This window comes from Sorghum bicolor, chromosome 1, assembly GCF_000003195.3.
Source record: "Sorghum bicolor cultivar BTx623 chromosome 1, Sorghum_bicolor_NCBIv3, whole genome shotgun sequence".
Lineage (NCBI taxonomy): Eukaryota > Viridiplantae > Streptophyta > Magnoliopsida > Poales > Poaceae > Sorghum > Sorghum bicolor.
In genome coordinates, this window is record NC_012870.2 from 14,752,608 (window position 1) to 14,776,576 (window position 23,969).

The 23,969-nt window shown below is 46.8% G+C and overlaps 2 protein-coding genes and 1 pseudogene across 2 annotated transcripts; 1 reads left to right on the forward strand and 2 right to left on the reverse strand.

Moving 5' to 3' along the window:
- Positions 116-700, forward strand: LOC8062985 (annotated as a pseudogene).
- LOC8064536 (ent-cassadiene C2-hydroxylase) lies at positions 1,899-3,843 on the reverse strand. Its single transcript, XM_002466809.2, has one exon. The coding sequence runs from the start codon at positions 3,658-3,660 to the stop codon at positions 2,062-2,064; it is 1,599 nt and encodes a 532-aa protein (XP_002466854.1). The 5' UTR covers positions 3,661-3,843; the 3' UTR covers positions 1,899-2,061.
- Positions 22,524-23,099, reverse strand: LOC110429622. Its single transcript, XM_021445852.1, has one exon. The coding sequence runs from the start codon at positions 23,097-23,099 to the stop codon at positions 22,524-22,526; it is 576 nt and encodes a 191-aa protein (XP_021301527.1).

Consider the following 23,969-nt stretch of genomic DNA (forward strand, 5'->3'; position numbering starts at 1 on the left):
ATTAAGATTGTTTGGCAATGCCCCATGATAATTAATGTGAATGTCCCATTTTACAATTTGTAACTGTAAGATTGTATTGCAGGATATTTTCTCTGCCGGGAGTGAAACATCATAAACTGTTCTAGTACGGGCAATGTCAGAGCTTGTTAAGAATCCACAAGTCATGCATAAGGCCTAGTTAGAGGTGAGGGAGACCTTCAAAGGACAAGACATGATAAATGAAGGTGATTTAATCAAGTTAAGATATCTACAACTGGTGATCAAGGAGACTTTGCAGCTGCATGCTCTAGGACCCCTCTTGCTCCCTCGAGAATGTCGTGAGTCATGTCAGGTTATGGGTTATGATGTGCCAAAGGGGACCAAGGTGTTTGTGAATGTTTGGGCAATAGCAAGGGACAGAAAACTATGGCATGATGCAGAGCAATTCAAGCCAAAAAGATTTGAAGATAGCAGTATCAATTTTAAGGGTAATGACATCGAGTTCACACCCTTTGCGGCAGGTAGGAGGATATGCCCTGGCATCACGCTCAGACTGGCCAATTTAGAGTTGGCGCTTGCTAGCCTTCTTTACCATTTTGATTGGGCTCTGTCCAATGGCGTCAAGTTGGAAGAACTTGATATGGCAAAGGCCTTTAGGATAACGTTAAGAAAGAAGTCAATGCTTTGGATCAAGGACAAACCTTACAATAATGATTTGTAACGTGAACTACATCCCTTTTGCTACTTAATTTGTACCAAGGAAGAGAGTGATTATAATTGTAGCATCAATCTGTATTGTAGGACAATAAATATATGCATAGTTTAAATATCATATGCTTCTGTTATATTGTTTCATCACTCTGTATTAAGTGTAGATATCTGTTTTAATTTTTTAATTTTTTTTGGAAAATGTTAAACGATTACCTAATGAGAGTACAAGAATGAAATGAGACTGATCTATGTCTCATCAGGTTGTATACTACTATTAATATTTCGTTTACTTAATAGGAGTATTGTTTGCAGAAATCGAATTTCTCTAATGTGGTGTTGGCTTCTCATACAGCAGTAGACTAGATTTGGACCTTGCTCTTATTTTATGGTTTGATTTGGCATGAACCACGGCATGTGCGCTCGCGTGCATGTGGCACTTGACACTCGAAAAACTGCTCTATCCTAGCGTCACCACACATGCCTACTATCACTATCCTGCAAGGACATCACACGGATCGGGCAGGACCGCATACAGATGGAGAATGAGAGTGCGACCCCTGAGGCCCTGATCCTGATCCTGTGCGTTGCTGGACATTAGCGTCTGTCGCGACCAAATATTATCTGCATATACCAACCAGCAACAGCAAGTACAACCACGCGTATACAATTTATCTTTTTATACAAAGTATTCATAGCATTCTACACTACCTTGCAATACTCTCGTATAAACTATTAATGTCATTTTTTATTAATCATAGAAAAAATATCCACATCATCTCAATTACATGTATACTTTTAATCCTAAGTCTATCAAAATACACGTCATCTACAAATGTTATTTGTTTCATTATCTATAATGATATAATATTTTACTGTTTTCTTACCGATTTTATCAGATCTATAATTTATTTGTAATTTGCGAGACAAATCTTTTAAACCTAGTTAGTCTATGATTAAACAATATTTATAAAATACAAACGAAAATACTACAATGTTCATTTTATAAAAAAAATTTAGAACCAAATCTCACCTCCAGTCACGATCCACAAAATCATGGCAGTGCAGTACAACCCCAAGCAAATCCAGAACAAATCAGGAAGCGGGATGTGCTACCCGCTGCCTCTACAGTGCGCGACTCGCCTCCCGCGAGGCTTGCTTGGTGCAGCAAAATACACAGCAGTAGTTTGGCAGCACAATAAAACAGAGAGTATGCAAGGTTCCAGTATTCATTTAGAAATTTGTAAAGATAGAAGAAACATCTCTCTTCAATTAAACATTTTTTTTTCTGTGTTTTCTTTCTGCGAGAGTTCGATATAGATTATTTCTTCTATTACAACGCACGGGCACGTTTGTCAGTGACCACTAGTGATGTCAATATGAGCATGGAACACGCGGCGTGGCGCGCAGCACGAGCTTGGACTTCCTCTTCACGGTGATCCCGAACGCCTCGCTCATGTCCAGCACCTTCCCGTCGCCGCCGCCGTCCGGGAGCGTCCAGTCGAAGTGGTAGAGGAGGCCCGCGAGCGCCAGCTCCATGTTGGCGAGCCCCAGCGCCATGCCCGGGCACATCCGCCTGCCGGCGCCGAACGGGATGAACTCCAAGTCGGCGCCTCTGAAGTCGACTCCGCCGCCGCCGGTCCCCTCGAACCGCTCCGGCCGGAACGCCTCGGGGTCGTCCCAGTACGCGGCGTCCCTGGCGATCGCCCACGCGTTCACCAGCACCTTGGTTCCCCGGGGCACGTCGTAGCCCATCACCCGGCACGCCTCCCGGCACTCCCGCGGCAGCAGGAACGGCACGGGCACGTGCAGCCGCAGCGTCTCCTTCACCACCACCGGCAGGTACCTCAGCCTCGCCGTGTCGGACTCGGTGAGCCTCTGCTGGCCCCCGAAGGCCTCCCGCACCTCGGCCTGAGCCCTGCGCATCGCCCGCGGGTTCCTCGTCAGCTCCGACAGCGCCCACTCCAGCGTCGTGGACGAGGTCTCGCTCCCCGCCGCGAAAATCTCCAGGACGACGGTTGAGATGATGTCGGTGGTGAGCGGGCACTGCGCCTGCGCGTCGCCGCCGCCGCCGCCGTCCCTCTGCAGCCTCAGCAGCACGGCCAGCAGGTTGTTGTCGTCCTCCTCCTCATCCTCCTCTTTTTTCTCCTGTCCGTCGGCGGCGTTCTGCAGCTGCTCGCGGATGATCTCGGCCATGATGCCGCGCACCTTCCGGTTGCACTGCTCGGTCTCCCGCAGCGCGCGGCTGAGGCGGCGCACCAGCCGCGACGACGGGTACAGGTCGGCCAAGTTGAAGCCGGAGGTGAGGACCACGACCCTGTGGAGCTCGCGCAGGAACTCGTCCCGCCGCGCGCACCGCCCGCCGACGGCCGACCGCACCACGGTGTCGTTCATGGCCTGGCAGACCCGCTCGCCGATGTCCACCACCGCGCTTCCGCCGGCGCAGGAGTCGGCCACGGACCGGAGGAGCCGCGCGGCCTCCTCCTCCCGGATGCGGCGGAACGACTGCACGCGGCGCGCCGAGAAGAGCTCCAGGACGCAGACCCGCCGGAGCTGGCGCCACAGCTCGCCGTAGGGGGAGAAGAGGATGTCGCGGCCCCCGATGCTGAGCACGTCCAGCGTCGGCGTCAGGTGCCGGCTGGCGAACGCCGCGTCGTGGTGCTTGAGCACCTCCCTGGCCGCCTCGGCCGAGGACACCACGAGCGTCGGCACGGCGCCCAGCCGGAGCAGCATCACCGGGCCGTGCCGGCCTGACAGCTCCCGCACCGCGCGGTGCAGGAGGCCGCCGTGGCGCGACAAGAGGAGGTGGTGGAGGCTGCCGACCACCGGCAGCTGCCATGGCCCTGGAGGCAAACGCAGCGGCGGCTTCCCGGGCTGCGACAATGACGCCGCCGGGAAGTACTTCTTGTCGACGACGACGAGCTTGATGAGGAGCACGAGGAGCAGGCCAAGCAGCAGCAGCGTCCCGTCCATTCTTGGCCGGCGAATGAATGTGCTGGCGTGTGTGGTGGAATGGTGATGTACTACTACCTGTAGCTGTAGGGCAGCGCCCTCTCCAGTGAAGGAGGTTGCATTCAAATTCTCAACTCAACTCGGGTCTTGTTTAGTTTCAAAAATTTTTGTAAAATGAACATGGTAGAATTTTCATTTTTATTTAACAAATATTATCTAATTATGGATTATATAAGTTTAAAAAATTCGTTTTGTAAATTATATACAAACTGTATAATTACTTATTATTTTTATCTATATTTAATAATCTATACATACGCCATAAAAAGTACTTATTACTTATTATTTTTATAAAATTTTTTGGAAACTAAACAATGCCTTGAACCTTTCTTTGTCACCGAAATGCCGAATCAAAAGCATCCACTGGAGACGGCGTCGAACTACAGCGAAGTGTTTTTGTTTCAGCTTGAATTCGGTTGGATGGATCCATCCGGATTCCGATACGGTGCGCCATCATCTTGTCCTATTTATTTATTGTGTCACCGTTCAATCTTTTCCTTCCGTACGTAGATTTGGTTGCCAACAAATATCCTATGTAAATTTATGTATCAGCCGCTCCTGGACAAAATTAGTGCCAGGTTAGCAGGATGGAAGGAGGGGTTTTTTGTCCTTAGCAGAGAGAGACTTTAGTTAAAATGGTACTTTCATCACAACCGATTAACTATATAATGGTTTTTCCCGAACTCAAGTGGCTCATAAAGAGGATTGACCGAACGATAAGAAGTTTTCTCTAGAGGGGAGAGACACCTGACAAAGTCCATGGTGGATTTGCCTTAGTGAACTGGACTACATCCTACCGCTTAAAGATCATGGGTGGACTAGGAATCTTAGACTTAGAGCATTCTACAAGAGCACTCAGACTACGGTGGCTATGGTTCTAATGATGCTAAAAGGAAAGGGCATAGAACAAACTCGACCTACCATATAACAATCGAGATCGGGACTTTTTTAGGCATCGATAATAGTCTGAGTACAAGGAATGGTGCCTAAATGCTTTGTGCCTTCCATCCTTAAAAAACTACTTAGAGCATCTCCAACAGTTATGCAAATAAACTATGCATTCTAGAAATTTGTCAAAAAGCTTAAAAATTGCTCTCCAACAGTTTTGCATTTGTCTTATGCATTTTGGCAAACTTGGCATTTGATGGACCAAACTTGGCATTTTTGCATAGGCACAAAGGTTTGGCAAATTTGATATCCCTGGAATCTTGGACTCGTTGTCTGCTCCATACCTCGTGGAAGTTTGACGACTCGTACTCCTCGCGCGCGTAGCCCCACGCGCCGCGCGTCTGTTCTCGCCCCGCGCGCATCTATTCTGGCCCCGCGCGCCGCACGTCGCGATCGCCCCGCGCGCCGCCTCCTTGGCTGGTCGAGTCGGTGTGCCTCCTTCGCTCTAGACCGATTGGCGCCTCCTCTGTGCATCGCTAGGGCAACTAGGAGATCCGCCGCCGTCTAGTTTTGTTGCAGGAACGCCAGACGAGTAGATCAATCGCAGCGACGTGATCTGGAACTCCTGTGCTATTCCATCTTCGACGCAGCTACGGTTCAGGTACTCCCTACGATCCAGTTTTTTTTATACGGTTTGGATTACAATCTTTGGCCGGCTTGAAGTAGAAGACAGCCGGTTGGGAGGATGTGTTTGGCCGGCTGGTTCAAGTACATATTGTAGAGGTGATTTAATTTTGTACGTATACTCTTGTTTGTCTTCTGTAGATTGTACAATGGAAGACACAACATTGTTGTTGACAGCGTTTTTGGGCACGTGTCCAGGATGGCAGGATAAGATGACAGTATGTGGTTTACAGGATGAGTTGCCGATGAGGATGGTTGCCGATAAAGGAGAGGTTGGACGTGACTAAGTTTACAGGTGATGATGTGTCTGTGCCGATGACTATGATGAGGAGGTCTGCCGATGACCATGGCAAAAGAGTCTGCCGATGATACAGAGGGGGAGTCTGGAAGCTGCTGATCGGGTTGTGGAAGAGTTTCAATTTGTCACAGGGATAGCTGAGTTATTTCCTTATTTGTTTAAGTCGTTTTGTATACGGATTCCGTGTAATTTGGAATTCGAATTCTGGTCGTGTTTAGTTATAGCTCTTTGAGCAGGGTATAAATATGGACCCTAGGGCTTTGTAATGAGACATCTATCAATCAATCAAACACACGTTTTTACTCATATTCCAGCATCTATTTTTCGACGACTTCGTCATACTTTTTCCCTTTTATTACGAGTTCTTAGGAATTCGTCGACTTAAGCTCGGCGTGTTCTCAAGTTCCGCGTGAGTACCTCTTAGCCGTGACATCCGGGCGCATCGCTGTTGTCAGGACTAAAGTATTCGAGTTATCACCTTTGCCGATAGTAAGGTCAAATCGGCTGGCACGCCTTAACGTTTGAATTGGGTATTAGCCCTTTGTGTTTGCAGATTAGTTTTGCATCAACACATCTTTTGGCACGCCCAGTGGGACAAGATTCAAGATCAAGATCAACATGTCGATCTCTGACTTCGATCAGGAGAACGTCATCCCCGTGACGGAGGCCAATCTCAAGGATGAGCAGAAGCAAGCTATTGCCCAAGCCATGGAAGAATTCAAGCTGCAATGCCTGAGGTCTTTCAGCATAAACAGGAGCGGCGAGGTGATCCAGAAAGATGCATTGCCGGCACCACGGCAGGTTACCTTCGAAGCCAATCCTGGCAAGCTTCAAGATATGGTTGACAGTGCTATTAACCGAGCTTTGATCAACCAAGCTGGTGTACTGTCTAATACGGTTTTCAATGCCGTGGCAAGAACTTTCAAGGAAGGACAAATCCCACCAGATTATGTGGGCCCCTCTCATCATCAGCCAACGGCACCAGAGGTCACGGCTCCATCGGCTGCTTTGACGGCTGCAAGTGCACAATCTGTCGTCCCTCCAAGTACATCGGGAGCTACTGGTGCACTATCTGTGCCGATGACAACTAACCCGCAGACTTCAGGTGGACAGAATAAGCTGACTACAGATATGTTGGCATCGGCAATGTCAGGGTTGACTCTTCCTCCTAACTGGTGGGGTTATGGTATGCCTCCAGAATTGACGCCAGGTACATCGCAGATAACCGACATGAGGGGCAAGACTCCTATGACATCGGCGCTTCCCAATGCGCCGTTGAACCAGAGTCCCCGGTATACAACAACTACTACTGCAAGGCCTCACACTGGGAATCCTCAAGATTCAATGTTCCAGATGCCTAATGCATCGGTAGATTCAATGCTGATACAACAGAGGTTGTAACACCCTAAAAATTTATTTTCAAATTAGTATTCAATTTGGCACAATTATATGAATTATCTGAGAATTATTTAGGCAAAATAACAATTTTGGAGTTATTTAAAATAAACCATAAGGTTTAGAAACATGAAATGCTGCATTCATGCTGGTGCATAATATTTTTGATTGATTGTAAGACTAGGTTGTTTGGTTTAAAAATCAAATTAAAGGGATCTATACAAATATATAGTTCTGGAAAATACAAAAGAGTTTTCTCCTATTCTTATTTCTCTTCACCCAAATCTGGCCCAGCCCCCAAACCCTGGCCGGCCTGAACCCCCGCGCCCACCCCTGGCCTTGGGCCGTGGCGGCCTAGCACCCCGCCCCTCGCCCGCTCCGCGCGCGCACGCGGCCCAGTGGCGCGGCCCACTCCGCGCGGTCAGCTCGCGCGCCCTCCCCCTCTCCCCCTCTCACTGCGCGGTGGGTCCCGCCTGTCGGCGCTCACCCTTCCCCCTCTCTCTCGCTGCACCGTGGGGTCCGCACGTCAGCGTCTCCCCCCCCTTCTTCTCCACCGAGCCGGGAGCACCGCTAGGGGCATTCATCCCCCTTCAAGCGCCGATTGATGGAGGCCATCAATCGGGGCTCTATCAAGCCGCCTTGACGCCGGGAGTTAACGCCCGCATGCGCGCTCCCTCAATGCCCCTGCTCGCCCTATAAAACCCCAGGCCGAGCCCCCCCTTGCTGCCCTAGCCACCACCGGAGCTCGGAGTCGATCCCCCACCTCGGTTTCCCCTTGCTCGAGCGACCCAGAGCCCGGAGATCGTCTCGGGAGTTTGGTTGAGACTCGCCGCGACCGTAGGCATCGATTTCATCCTTGTTTTGATCTTGTATGCCACGAATTTGAGCTCACCGTCGCCCTTTTCTTCCCCAGACCGCCGCGCTCGTGGCCACACTGCTCGGAGCACCTTCGGACGCCGCGAGCATCTCCATCGGAACCGCGGTACTTCTACGATACCCCCCGTGCTTTCAATTTTGAGCTAGAGCGCTAGACCACCGAGCCCGAGGCTCGCCGAGGCCGCGGAAGTGGCACCACCGCGGGGCCGTCGTCCCGACGTGCTCCCCGCCCCTTCTTTGTGCTCTATCGAGTTCGCCTCGTCGCGTAGATCATTTCGGTAGCTTTAGTTTGGTTTGGAGTGGCCGGGAACGAGTTTCCGGTGAGCTCCGAGGAGCTCACCTCGTCGGCGACAATGGCGCCGCCGTGCTCGGCCTCGGCCAGGCGAGCACCCCGCCTCCCTCCTTCCTGAGCCGCCCGATTAGATCCCAACGGTCCAGATTACATACCCCTTCGGGGTTATGTAACCGGTCCACCGTGGACCCGTGGGCGCGGTCCACAACACTCGGCCGGCCGGTCCACGCGCACAGTGGTGGACCGAGCCAATCCCCGCACGCCACGTGGCCCCCTGTCGGTCAGCGACGCGGTCAGCCGCGGGCCGCTGGAGTTTTTGCAGTTTAACCCCCCTGTTTCAAGCAAATCAACCCGCGGTCCAATCCAGTTCAAAAGTATTTCTTTTTAATCCTGTTTTCTTTCGTTTTGAGCCCTGTACTTTTAAATAATAGTGCGCGCGGTCCAGACCCGTTAGAAAGTCAGTTTTAATTCTTTTAAATTCGTTTTTGGATTCAGTTTATCCATAGAAATGCCATTCATTTTGTTTTATGCATAACTTTCACGTTTTAAATCCAATTAGAGTGATTCTTTCGCTCATGTGTTCGTAGAAATGCGTAGAGTAGATTTAAATACTTTTCAGTCACTGTTTTCACTGTTTGGTGTACTGTTCTAATAGAACTCTATTTGTATGCATGTGATGATTGGAATGGATGATTGATTGGTGTTTGGATCACGAATAGAAGGAGATCAGGTTGGAGTGGTTGAGGAGCAGTTTGTGGAGCTCTACCAGGAAGAAACTTTTGAGGAAGGCAAGTGTAATATAGGCTTCCTTGTACCTATGAATATTACTTAAATCATACATATGCATGTGTCTAAATTGGAAATACCTATAAGGACTTTACCTAGATAAATTTTGTACCACAAAGCCTTGTTACCCATGGGAAGGTGTGCATCTATGTAGGTAGTTGCTTGCTATGCTCAAAACTCAAGTTAATAAATTAATCTGATTAAATTGGTGTATGCAACATGATAAAATATGTACTAGTAACTTGGTTCAGGGGGCTAGAGCTTGGGTTTGAAAGCTCTAGATTCCTCTCCATAAGGACTTAATCCTGAAGCGGCCACCCAGGAGGATACGTACAATCCCGAGAGTCAAATGGCTCTGACCTTAATCATATAACTAGTATGTCTCTCGCAATTTAGTAGTTACCGAAAGGCGCTAGAGGGGGGGGGTGCCTCGTGGTGTATAGATGTCACTCCTACCTTGGTGTGTACAGTGCCGCGACCACATGTGCCTCTTGAAGGAGGTCGTCTATGCACACTTGCCACTGAAACCTCGCGGCTACTATTTTGTTAGGGTGACTAGTGAAAGGTTACGTAGTGGGACCCGGTCACACTTCCTCGGTAGAAGTGGTGTGGGCCTTGTAAACCCCGACACTAGGGAACCACGGCTCGGGGGTAAAGTTGTACAATTTATGCAGAAATCTAAAACCTGTTATAACAGCCGAGCTCTCGGTCATGAGCGGCCTGGATCCTTCTTGGTTAGCGGTTACTTGGTTATATTTGGGGATTATAATAACTTTGATTAATTCATATGTAACCAGGGTTGGACATTCACTAAAAGTAGTAAGTCTTGGTAAATAAAATATGACCAACTAAAATGCTAACCGCTGTTAAACCGAGTCAAGCCTTTGAGCCTTCATATACCCCTATGTTATACTTGCTAAGCATGGTGCGCTTACACTTGTTTATATTACAATGAAAATCCCGGATGGGTAACAGATGTGTGTACTGAGGAGTTCCCTGAAGATGTCCAGGACTTCTAGAGAGCTGGTGTTCACCAGTTGGTGTCCCTGTGGCAACAAGGGCTTAGCTTCCCGTTTTATGTAATAATGTTGCTATGAGCAAGACTTTGTGAGATATTTAAGTTGAATAAGCGATGTAATAAAGTACTTTACTTTGATATATTTACAATTTGTGATAATATGTGTGTTTGGACATCCTGGGCGCACATATTTGAGTACTTGGTTTTGTTATCAAAACTGGGTGCGACAGAGGTCTATGGCCCAGTCAGGGTATGTCAATTCAATGATGGTACCCAATTACCAATCATCGGCAGCGCCTATGCCGATGAACGCTAATAATGGATGGCTTGGACAGCAAGTCTTTCCACAATCGCCCCAACAAAGTTACCAGGCTACGGGGTTCCAGCAAGGACAGATCTATCCCGGATTCCAAAGTCAGGGGATCTCCAGCCAGCCAATGAATATTGGACAGCAACTCGGGGAACAGCAAGTCGGTGGACAGCAGTTTGGTGGTCCGCAGATTGGAGGACAGATGATCAATCCGATGCTCCGTGCAGATCACGTCCCGAACAGACACGTGGAGGTTCGCCACCAAGTGCCGGACCCGCAGCCGCCTCATCGGCAAGATGCCGATGCATATTGGGCCGATAAAATTGCTGAAGTAATGAGGGAACAATTTGGGATAAAACCCAAAGTCAACACTTACTCTTATCGGACACTGTATCCTCCTGCATATGATTTGATCCCACTTCCACATCGATACAAGGTACCTGATTTTACCAAATTTTCCGGGCAGGACGACACGTCAACCATGGAGCATGTCAACAGGTTCATCATTCAATGCGGAGAAGCTGGTAACAGAGACGAATTGAGGGTTCGTCTATTTTCATCATCATTATCTGGATCGGCCTTTACTTGGTTCATATCATTACCTCCCAACTCAGTGATTACTTTGGCCGATCTGGAGAAACAATTCCACAAATACTTCTTCTCCGGGGTTCATGAGAAGAAGATCACCGACTTGGTCAAGTTGAGACAGCGCAATGATGAATCAGTTAAGAATAAATGCTACAGTCTGGTTCTAGATGATCGGCAGCTAGCCGATTTGGCTTTCCAGGGTTTATTGCCACACATCAGGGATAAGTATGCTTCTCAAGAGTTTGAAAGCTTAAGTGATTTGGTGCAGAGGATTTCTGATCAAGACGTCAAGCCTTTCGAGCCCAAAAGAGCATGGAACAAGAAAGTATCATTTGTTGATGAAGCAACGAGCTCCGATTCTGATGAGGAACCAGTCATCGGCTTGGCAGAGTGGGTCAAAAACAAGAAGCCGATGTCTTGTCCTTTTGGGCAGAAAGAACCAGAGAAGTTCGCTTTCGACACCGCTAAGGCCGATAAGATATTTGATTTTCTACTCCAGGAAGGTCAGATCAAGCTGTCTCCTAATCACGTGATCCCATTGGCTGAGGAGTTGAAGAGGATGAGATATTGCAAGTGGCATAATGCAACTTCTCATGACACTAATGAATGCAAAGTTTTCAGACAGCAGCTGCAATCGGCAATAGAGTCTAGGAGGATTAAGTTTGACAGTTCCAAGACCTAGAAGCCGATGAAGATAGACCAACATCCTTTCCCGACAAACATGTTGGATGCCAAGGGGAAGGCCAAGGTCTTAACATCGGAAACAGCCGAGAAAAGTGCATCGGTAGATCCTCAGCATCAAGTTACTACTGCCGATGCAAAAAGTAAGGGCTTAGTCTAGGAAGGAACCAGTTCAGGTAGGCCCCCTCGGTCTGGTATCGTTATAACTCATAGAAGACCTCGAGAGAACTGGCAGCAACGGGAAGATCGGTATCGGCGCCAGCAAGAAGATTATCGACGGGAGGAAGAAAGACGCCGACAGGAGTGGAATCGGCATAGAGATCATTGGAACTGCCCGTTCTTCATCCATTGTTGGGAGGAAAATATTAAGCTTCCTACTGTCAGAGACTGCCCTGAGTGCAATGGTTATGATCGGTACGACAGGACTGATCGGCGTTATCATGATGACGATCGGCGATTTGATGGGCCGATCAGAGGAAGAGCATCGGTTCATGATCGGCTGGGGGGCAGGCTTAGTGTGCACGATAGGCTTGGTGATCGTGTCCAATATTTTCCCAGGAACCAGGAAGAGCTCGAGGAGATGGCTAATGCGCGAGTTCCCGATGAGTTTATATTTTGCAGGGATGCTAACACGTATCGTATGGAGTCAAGGGAGAACCGACGCCTGGCAGCAAGGCAAAAGCCACTCCCTCCATGGTGTCCTGAAGGGTTGACCAAGACACAGAAAAGGAGATTGCAGCGTGAAAGGCAAGAGGAGCTAAACAAGGGCGAAAATTCTGGTCAGTCTGGAGATCAGCAGCAATCAGATCCTAAGAAAGGAGGTCCATCGGCAGGAGTTAACATGGTCTTTATGTTACCGATGGAGTTTCTTGCACCATCCAGTGGTGATGAGTTGGAATTTTCCGATCAGATAGCTCAGCTGGCTCTGGATCCGATGACGGCTATCTTTGAGAAACCTGCCGATGACGAGAGACAGCATCTCAAAGCTCTGTTCGTCAAAGGAAGGGTTGATGGGCAGCCAATGACCAAGATCCTAGTTGATGGTGGAGCTGCTATTAATATTATGCCATATGCAGTATATCAGAAGCTTGGGAAAGGGGATCAGGACTTGACCAAGACCGATATGATGCTCAAGGATTTTGAAGGAAACGTGTCTCCAGTCAAAGGGGCAATATGTGTGGAGTTGACCATCGGCAGCAAAACCTTGCCGACAACTTTCTTCGTAATCAGTGGAAAGGGTGCTTATAACTTATTGTTGGGAAGAGATTGGATTCATGCCAATTGTTGCATCCCGTCTACAATGCACCAATGCCTGGTTCAGTGGGTAGGCGACAAAATTGAGATTGTCCCAAGAGATTCTTCTTATGTTATTGCATCAGCAGAGGCGGATACCTATGAGAGGACTAGGTGCATTTCAGGGGAAGTTTGGGAGAAGGATTTTCTCAAAGTTGCCAATTACGAGATTCCACCGATCCAAGCAGTCGGTTCTGACGACGGTTTTTAATGGATAGGTTCGCCGATGATGGAAAATTAGGCCAGGGATTCGCATCGGCCGATGATTTGGTAGAAGTAGATATAGGTAGTGGTGATAAGCCTAGGCCTACTTTTATTAGTGCTAAGTTAAATCCTGAGTGTAAGCAGCAATTAACCAATTTGTTAAAGGAATATAAAGATTGCTTTGCTTGGGATTATACCGAGATGCCTGGTTTAGACCGATCAATTGTTGAACATCGGTCACTATTCTACCTGATATTAAGTCCGAAATCACTAAGCTTATTGAAGCTAAGTTTATTCGGCAGTGTCGGTATGCCGAATGGATTTCCAATGTCGTTCCGGTTTACAAGAAAAACGGGAAGCTTCGGGTGTGCATTGATTTCAGGAATCTCAATAAAGCTACGCCGATGGATGGATACCCAATGCCTGTTGCTGATCTGTTGGTTGACGCCGCGGCTGGTCATCGGGTCATCAGCTTTATGGACGGCAATGCATGATACAATCAAATATTCATGGCAGAGGAAGATATTCCAAATACCGCATTTAGGTGTCCTGGTCATGTTGGGTTATTTGAATGGATAGTCATGACCTTTGGTTTGAAGAATGCTGGTGCCACTTATCAAAGAGCCATGAATTTTATATTTCATGAGTTCATCGGCAAGCTGGTGGAGATCTATATTGATGATGTGGTGGTTAAGTCTGGGGATTTCTCAAAGCATCTTGCCGACTTACAAAAGGTGTTAGAGTGCACAAGGAAGCATGGGTTGAAGATGAATCCCAATAAGTGTGCATTTGGTGTATCGGAAGGGCAGTTTCTTGGTTTCATGGTACATCAAAGGGGGATTGAAATTAGTCGAAGATCTATTGATGCCATCAATAAAATAGTGGCCCCTACCAACAAGACTGAGCTCCAGTCCTTGATCGGCAAGGTAAATTTTATCAGGAGATTTATATCCAATCTGTCTGGTAAGATTCGTGCTTTCAGTCCTCTCCTTAAGTTGAAAGCCGATCAAGAGTTTATTTGGGGAAAAGAGCAGCAGTTGGCTTTGGATGAAATCAAGAAATATCTAGCGAATCCTCCAGTTCTAGTTCCACCTCAGCAGGGAAAGCCCTTCAGATTGTATTTGTCTACCGATGGGACGGTTATCGGTTCGGCTTTGATTCAAGAATTTGAAGGGAAAGAGCGTGTAATTTATTACTTAAGCAGGAGATTAATTCATGCTGAGACCAGGTATTCGGCCATTGAGAAGTTATGCTTATGCTTATATTTTTCGTGTATTAAATTGAGGCACTATTTATTATCGGCCGAATGCACTGTTGTTTGCAAAGATGATGTAGTCCGATACATACTATCTATGCCGATTATGAGTGGCAGGATCGGTAAATGGATTTTAGCACTGTCGGAGTTCGATCTGCGTTACGAATCAGTTAAGGCAGTTAAAGGACAGATTATGGCCGATTTTGTGACTCAGCATTGCGGTGTAGTGGAGGCCTTGGAAATTGTGCCCTGGACACTTTTCTTTGATGGATCTACATGTGACCGGGGGGCAGGAATCGGCATTGTATTAGTTTCCCCTAAGGGGAGGAAGTATGAATTTTCCTTGCCGATTGTTGCTACATCGACAAATAATCAGGCTGAGTATCAGGCTCTGATCAAGGGATTGGAGTTGTTAAGAGAAGTTCGTGCTGATGCTGTTGAAATTTTTGGGGATTCTATGTTGGTTATAAATCAATTGGCCGGGAGCTATGAATGCCGAAGTGAAGTTCTCGTAACTCATTTCGAGAAAAGCATGCGACTGTTGAAAGAATTCAAAGATTTCCGACTAGAGCATATTCCTCGATTGCATAATGAAGAGGCCAATCGGTTAGCTCAGCATGCCTCGGGATATCAGCCTATGATTAATGCAATATCGGCAATCGGTCCCGATGATTGGAGGAAGGAAATTATTGATTATCTAAAGGATCCATCCAAGAAAGTTGAAAGACGAGTTCGATTTCAAGCAACCAAATATGTGCTCCTCGAAGATGAATTGTATTATCGAACTATTGATGGAATTCTTCTCCGATGTTTGGGTGATGATGAAGCTAGGAGTTTGATGGGAGAGATCCATGAAGGGGTATGTGGAGCACATCAGTCGGCTTTCAAGATGAAATGGATGATTAGAAGGAATGGATATTTTTGGCCGACTATACTTGAGGATTGCTTTAAGTATTTCAAGGGATGTCAAGGTTGTCAAAAGTTTGGTAACATTCAAAGAGCACCCGCATCGGCTATGAATCCTATTATCAAGCCTTGGCCGTTTCGGGGATGGGCTATCGATCTGATCGGCCAGATTTATCCACCATCTAGTAAGGGGCATAAGTTTATTTTGGTTGCCACTGATTATTTCACTAAATGGGTTGAAGCTATTCCTTTGAAGAAGGTCACCTCGGCCAATATGATTGATTTTGTGAAGGAACACATTATTTACCGATTTGGGATTCCTCAGACAATTACTACCGATCAGGGCACTATGTTCACATCGGGGGAGTTTGATGAGTTCGCAATCGGTATGGGGATTAAAGTGTTGAATTCTTCTCCTTATTATGCTCAAGCCAATGGGCAGGCCGAAGCATCTAACAAAGGGATTATCAAGCTTATTAAACGAAAGATTGAAGAAAATCCTAAGCGGTGGCATACATTGTTAAATGAAGCACTGTGGTCTTATCGGATGGCTTGTCATGGATCAACCAAGGTGTCACCCTATCAATTGGTGTATGGACATGATGCAGTGTTGCCTTGGGAAATTAAGGCCGGATCCAGGCGATTATCTTTTCAAGATCGGTTAACCGCCGATAATTATGCTACTTTGATGACCGATGAGTTGGATGATCTAGAAGGGCATCGGTTAAAAGCTTTAATGAGTATAGAAGAAAATAAGAAGAGAGTTGCTAGATGGTATGATAAGAAAGTGAAGGCTAAGGAGTTTGTCGATGGGGATTTGGTATGGAAATTAATTTTGCCAGTCGGGACTAAAAGTGCGAAGTTTGGAAAGTGGTCTCCTAATTGGGAAGGTCCTTATCGGATAAGTCGATCGGCTCCTGGTAATGCCTATATTCTAGAAACTCTCAAAGGAGTTGAATTTCCTAGAGCATTAAATGGCAAATATTTAAAGAAGTACTACCCCAGCATATGGGTCGATGCATAAAAGTTTAAATGTCGATAACACTCCTATCGGCTGGATTCAAATGTTTGGGGGCTTAGTGTTTCAAAAGATGCCGATAACAGTCCTATCGGCTAGACTAAAAGCTGAGGAAGCAGGAAAGCACAGATATGATGCCGATGAAAACTTTATGTGTTAAGCAGCGCCTGGATTGCCGATATAGCACGTAGCCGGATTTGGTTGGCTGCTTCTATCTCCTTAATGTCATCATCGGCAGAACCCTCTATCGGCTTCAGTTTCTTCTTCAGTTGAAGTGCCTTGCGACCATGAACGTTTCGCTCGTGCTTAAGAAGCTTGATGGTCTCTGGCAGTTGGCTCTCTTCCTGTTGAGCTTGGGATAAGGCGTCCTCCACTTCCTTGAGTTTTGCCAACAAGGATTCTCTTCTTGCCGATAGATCGGATATTTTCTGCTTCAGCGCGTCTCCTGAAGATCTCAGGATGCCGATGTTCTTGTGCTTCTCATCGGTCAAGAGCTTCTCTTTCCTCATTTCGTCGGAGAGTTGAGTCTGAGCAGCTCTATCGGCAAGACGCCGAGAAGCTCTCTGGTACTGCAGCTGGCGACTCTCCAAATGAGCGGCTTGGAAAAGGGTTTCTTCGACATCGGCTGGGATTTGGCCTCTGAGAGTTCTGAACAGGGTCTTGGTAGGGTCGGAGTCGTCAACCAACTGCGCTGTGTCCTGGTGAAGGAGAGCTGACAATTCCTCCAGTCTGGTCCTGATCTCTGCCGATGTAATGCCAACTGTCTGAGAAGAGCTTGCCTCTTCGCCTTCTTCTTCAGAGAGATCGATGGCGAAGGAGAACAGGCTGTCGGGAGAATCTTGTTCCTGGGAGGGAGAGCAAAGTTAGTTCATACTCGGAGAATCGGCAAATAATGCTGGTAAAGGTTGGGTGGCTTACTTGTTTTAAGGCTATTTCCTGCCTTTGTCTGAAAGATGCCGATGGAGATGCAGGATGATCGGCTAAGGTTGCCGATGGGACGATATCGACTGAAAGAAGACAGGAAGGGTTATGAGACTAAATGAGAATAAGTTTATCGGCGGAAGTATTGTCGAAATATGTTACCTGGAGGAGGAACAACAGTTGTCTGAATCAGGGGAATCGCCGATGATATAATTGGACCTGCCGGGCCAGTTGTTTGTTCACCCACGTCAGCTGATGTACCTTCTGTTTGAGGTTCTTCCTGCTGGGGTTCTTCCATCTGTGGTGCTTCCTGCATTGGTTGGGGAGATGGTGCTTGCTGTGTCTAGACTCCTGGAGAAGAAGGAGAGGACTCCACCGGAATTGGAGACACCGGAGGAGGAGGGGGACTTGCCACTTTCTGGCGCTTTGTTCCAGCCTTAGCACCTTTGGTGCCCTTTCTCTTTGGCTGGCTAGACTGGGGGGCATCGGTACTTTGGCGCTTGGCTTTTGCCGATGCACCGGTTTGCTGCAACAACGAAAAGGGGTTTATAAGCGCAGATGTAGCCGATATAAAGATGGTCAGTGTAAAAGAAAAAGATTTGACAAATTGCCTTGAAAGCCTGCGCCAGAGTGGAAGCAGCTACCGTAGGTGATGTCTGAGCTCTCTTGGTGGTGACTTTCCTGAGGCGCACACCCCGATGCACGACGGAAGCCAGAGTGGGAGTGTTGTGGCCGATTGAGGAGATCGGGCCTGATGGAAACAAGTCGATCGGCTTGCCACTCCTGCTAACCGATGGGGGGATGTTGTCAACCTGCAAAAAGAATACAAGGGTAAGCTACCGATGGAAATAGTATTGAAAAGTGAAACATCGGTTTAAAATACTTACAGTGTCATCGGGGACTTCGTATTCGGGGTCGATCATGCCGCGGTATGAGAGGGCCGATCTGCAGAATAGATGCTCTTTCCATTCTGCCCACCATAGCTTGTATGCCCGAGTAATAAAGGCAGCTGGAACCCATTCTGACAGATCTACATCTGTATCGGCATTTGGTGGTAGTTGGGCTACTCGAATCCATTCAAGAAAGTTGGTGATGGGTTCTCTGGGTTTTATCACATCGGCATAAGGAAGTGCAATCGGCAATTGGCCGAAAGCTAGCTGACGGGCTAAGGCCGATGGATTGTAAAATTCATAGGTTTGGGGAGAGGTTTTTGTGCTACCAAAGAAATTCACTGGTATGGCTCTGGGAGTCACAATTGCCATCATCACCTCATTATCCCTGTCAAGAGCTTCATCAAATGGATTGAAGGTTAGAGGGAGCATGCTGTCTGGGTCATCATAAGCCAACCATGGTCGTTCATCTCTGGCCAATCCCTCATACAGAGTCTGGAAGAATCGGCCGATTTGATCCGGATTACTCCCTGAACCAGGTAGAACTATGGCAGCTTCGCCAAAGTTCAGGGGGGCACGTGTTGCCGATTCCTCTTCGCCCAACACATGATTTTCGGCTATATCTCTTGGGAAATGCTGTGTGAACAAGTTGAAGTCAAGGCGCTTATGCAAGTGCAGATTGAGCCACATGTTAATAAACCATCAAGGACCTCCCAAGTTGCCGATAGACTGACCAAGCAGGAGTTTCTGGGCTACCTGATGGAGAAGATGGTAAGCAGCGCCAAGCAAGTATCGGCCGAGAGGAAATTGGCCACCGTTAGCCAGTCTCTCTGCTGCCGATAGATAGACAGAAGTCGGTCCTGCCGATCGACCACAGAATACGAACTTGTCCAGCCACATGTTCAGAAAGGTGGTTTGTTCCTTTATGGTGACAGGCCCCTTCCCACGGTACTTCTGAATGTACCCCGACCAACCGCCGATAGCGCGAGTCTCCACTTTGGCACTAGGAGCGGTATCAAAGAAGTGGGTGCTATCGGCAGAAGAGACGTCTAGACCAGTGACAATAGCTACATCGGCAAGAGTGGGAGAAACAGGGCCGTGGCCGAAGACGAAAGCATTAAGGGTATCTGACCAAAAATAAGACGCAGCTATCAACAGCGACTCGTTCTTGTGCATATCGGCAATAGATAGCCTGATGCATTGGGCTAGCTTCCTTTCACCCCACTAGACTTCATTCGAATTGCTGACTCTCAAGAACCAGTCTTTCCACCCTACAGTAGGGCTGGGCCAAGAGCGAAAGGTGTCTTTCCACAGATCTAAAGAAAAAGTTTCGGCTCTAAAGGGAATCCTGTTGGTTTCTGCATTGATAAGGTCAGTTGGATCTGGATCCCCTAGAGGGCCGAGACATTGGAGGTGTGGTTGATCGGTGGGGATGACAATTTTGTTGGACAACTCCTAGTGTTTTGGGGGATAAAAAATACAAAGAAAAAGGAAAAGGAAGATATTCAGTAAGATGAATCGCGGATGAACAGGAATACGAGAAAAAAATACAGGAGATGAGATGGAGATCTGACCTCAGGGACGACGAAGCCAATGGCCATCTTGTCGTGAAGAGAACGTTTGAGGGCACCAGAGTTGATGAAGAGGAGTACTTATCGGAGGTCTTGAAGGTTGTGAATGGCGCCGCCGCTGAAAAAGTAAAAGTTGGGATGGTGAAATGATGTGATGGAGAAGGAGTACCCGAGAAGGAACTATTTATAGGATAAAACGGGCAAGGGTAAATCTGACCTATCTCTTTGCCGCATCCGAGAAACCCGAGGATGCTCAGGTAGATATGGTAACTGTTCGCACGGTAATCAAGGGATTGTGCAGGTGATTTGACGGGGAGCGGCCATTACCTGGAGATATTTTACTGTGCGGGATCTTCTGGTCGGTCCATCGGCAGCATACTGTAACGGTCATATTGCCGATGGGCGGATAAAGTAAAGATGAGAAGGAAGTGCCCGTTCAGGAAGTTGAGGATTTCGAGGAATCTGCAGAAGAATAGGATCGGAGTTGTTTGGATTGAGGTTGTCGGTTACCAGATTAGGAGCATTAATTGCGGGAAAAGGCATCATTACTGCAAAAAATTTCGGAGCATTAATAGTTTCATACTCCGAAATTTGGGGGCATGTGTTGACACCGTTTTTGGGCACGTGTCCAGGATGGCAGGATAAGATGACAGTATGTGATTTACAGGATGAGTTGCCGATGAGGATGGTTGCCGATAAAGGAGAGGTTGGACGTGACTAAGTTTACAGGTGATGATGTGTCTATGCCGATGACTATGATGAGGAGGTCTGCCGATGACCATGGCAAAAGAGTCTGCCGATGATACAGAGGGGGAGTCTGGAAGCTGCTGATCGGGTTGTGGAAGAGTTTCAATTTGTCACAGGGATAGCTGAGTTATTTCCTTATTTGTTTAAGTCGTTTTGTATACGGATTCCGTGTAATTTGGAATTCGAATTCTGGTCGTGTTTAGTTATAGCTCTTTGAGCAGGGTATAAATATGGACCCTAGGGCTTTGTAATGAGACATCTATCAATCAATCAAACACACGTTTTTACTCATATTCCAGCATCTATTTTTCGACGACTTCGTCATACTTTTTTCCTTTTATTACGAGTTCTTAGGAATTCGTCGACTTAAGCTCGGCGTGTTCTCAAGTTCCGCGTGAGTACCTCTTAGCCGTGACATCCGGGCGCATCGCTGTTGTCAGGACTAAAGTATTCGAGTTATCACCTTTGCCGATAGTAAGGTCAAATCGGCTGGCACGCCTTAACGTTTGAATTGGGTATTAGCCCTTTGTGTTTGCAGATCAGTTTTGCATCAACAATTGTATTCAGGCTGGCTAGAATCAGATGGTGTTTTTGGTGAACAAACTGGAATTGATCTTAATGTTGCTAGCTTGGACGACTTGACCATGCCGCTAACGCAAGGCACGCAGCAAGCCAGTCAAGACCTTCCTGTTGCAAATGATGATGAAGTTGTGGAAGTGCAGGCAACTGGAGTAGATGGTCGTCGCAGTGCTAAAAAGGGTTTGTCACATAGGTCAAAAAAATTTGATCACGATGAAGACGAAACTATATGTTCAGCATGGTTAAATACTAGCAAAGATCCCATTCACGGGGCCAATAAAAAAGGCACAAAATTTTGGGGTAGAATTAAGGAATATTTTGATGGGCACAAGAAATCTACAATTCCTAGGACAAAGACTTCTGTTATGCATAGGTGGACGACTATTCAGAAAGATGTTCACAAGTTTTGCTGCGTGTACGACAAAATTACGCGTAGGAATGCTAGTGGAGCAACAATCCAAGACATGGTTAGTTTTTTTTTGTTAGTGCGAGTATTTGTCTTGCAATATTTGCCTTATATGTGACCAAATATTTGACTTGTGCAGATTAATCAAGCATTAACGACTTTCAAGGGAATAGATGATGAAAATAAGTCCTTCAGTCTCATGCATTGCTATGATATACTAAAGGATGAAGATAAGTGGAAGCTTAGGATGATTGAGTTGTCTCAGCCGCAGCAACCACTGAAGAAAAAACAGAAAACTAGCAAGGATTCGACGCTGAACAATGTACAAGCCAACAACAATGAAGAAGTTGTAGAGGTTGCAACCCCAGGTGATGTACCAAGAAAGAGGCCACTGGGTCAGAAGCAGGCAAAGCTAGGCGTGGAGGAGATGACGCTTGTATTGCAGCTTTCGACAAGATGTGGGAGAAGAAAGAGGTACGTGACAGGGAAAGAGACAAGGCAAGGGAGGCAGACAAGGAAGCTGACAAGGAGGCTGACAAGGCGTTCATTGAGCTTGAGAAGCAGCGACTGGAAAATGAAGCAAAAGTCGCTGAAGCAAACTTATTAAAGGAGGAGAAAGAAATAATGTTAGCGGACACGAGCAAACTGGACGAAGAGCAGCTGCAGTGGCACAAGATAATGAAGAAGAAGATCCTTGCGCAGCAAATGGAAAATTAGTTTTAGTTCAAACAAACCACTTTATTTACCGAAACTTTGAGCCTAGCATTTTTTAAAGCTATACATGAACCTTTCATTTTTTTATCTGAGTGTGCTTCACAGATACATGAACCTTTAATTTTTTAGCTGCGGTGTGTGCTTTATATTTCATGTCTCGGATGATGACAAAGTGATGAATCAGTGATGATTGCTTGGTCCTGCTGACATTATGTGCTGCCATCACTTTTTGCTTTTACGTCCTGCTGTCGCTGAGACGTACGGGTACATTGTGCGACCAGGTGTTGTGCGTGGTACTGAATAGATTGCGCCTGTACGGGATGATCAGGGCCTGATGATGACTTACGCCTGTATAGATTGTGTCGCACCAAATTTACCAGGCTACTGTTCATTGCACAAATAAAAGCAGTACTTGTAAAAGTAGTACACAAATATGAAACAAAATTATTCTTTAAAATCCATTACACACTATGAAGAACAATGGTAGCAAAATAAACTAAATCATCATGGTGCTTCCATATAATACAAATCAGGATGATGGTTCCATAGGTGCTCAATGAGGTCTTCTTTCAACTGGAAGTGAGTTGACTTGTCTCGGATTTTCTTATGCGCTTCAATAAATTCGGATAATGTGCGAGTAGGCATGCCATGACGAGGTTGCACATTTGCACCACCACCATCGAACCGCTCATCAGGGTCGAGAACTCTTTCATCTTCAACAATCATATTGTACATGATGACACAAGCCCTCATGATCAATGCAAGTGTCTCTGTGTCCCAAACGCGGGCTGGTTGTCGAACAATGGGAAACCTAGCCTGCAAAACCCCAAAAAACCTTTCTACATCCTTCCTCGCAGCTTCTTGTGCAGTGGCAAAATATTTCCGCTTGTTCCCCATTGGAGCAGAGATGGTCTTGACTAAAGTAGCCCATGAAGGGTATATACCATCGGCAAGAAAATAACCCATGTTGTATTCATGACCATTAATTGTATAGTTCACTGCGGGAGCTTTACCTTCTGCCAGGTTTTCAAATAGTGGAGACCGGTGAAGGACATTGATATCATTATGAGAACCAGGCATCCAAAAAAAGCATGCCAACACCAAAGGTCTTGAGACACAACAGCTTCTAAAATGACAGTAGCCTGGTTGGTATGCCCCTTGAACTGCCCTTGTGATTCAACTGGACAATTTTTCCATGCCCAATGCATACAATCGATGGAGCCTAACATGCCAGGGAAACCTCTTTTCTCATTAACTGCTAACAAGCATGCTATGTCAGTCTCATTCGGATGCCTCAGGTATTCCGCTTCAAATATACGGACAACTGCAGCAACGAACTTACGGAGGCTCTCAAGTGCAGTGCTTTCGCCAATGCGAATGTACTCATCCGTAGCATCAGCAGAAACCCCATACGTGAGCATACGCAGAGCGGCAGTGACTTTTTGGAAGCAACTCAATCCAAGAACACCTGCACAATTTCTTTTTTGCACAAAATAATCATCGTGTGCTTCAACAGCATTCATGATGCGTATGAAAAGAGGCTTGCTCATCCTGAATCTGAATAACATAAAGAAAAGATCAACACCTCATATAAAAATTTAAAAAAAATCTTTAAATTAATCTAGGGGGAAAAACAACAACCTCCGACGGAATAAATCAGGACCATACGTCGGATTGTCCGCCAAATAATCTTGATACATCCTCCGATGGCCGGCTTCTCTATCACGATAGATGACGATATGGCCAGAGACCGAACCACCATGTCTTCCTTTTTTTTTGCGAACATTTGTACAATTGCAGCAGCTGTGAACATGAAGAAATCGTCATCGTCTGAAGACTCATCATCCAACTGTCTTCGGCGACGTGATCTGGTAGCCCTCCTCTGCCGTAGCTGAGAACAATTACGCAGCTGAGAACATCGAACAAAACAAATATGATCTCTCCTAAAAT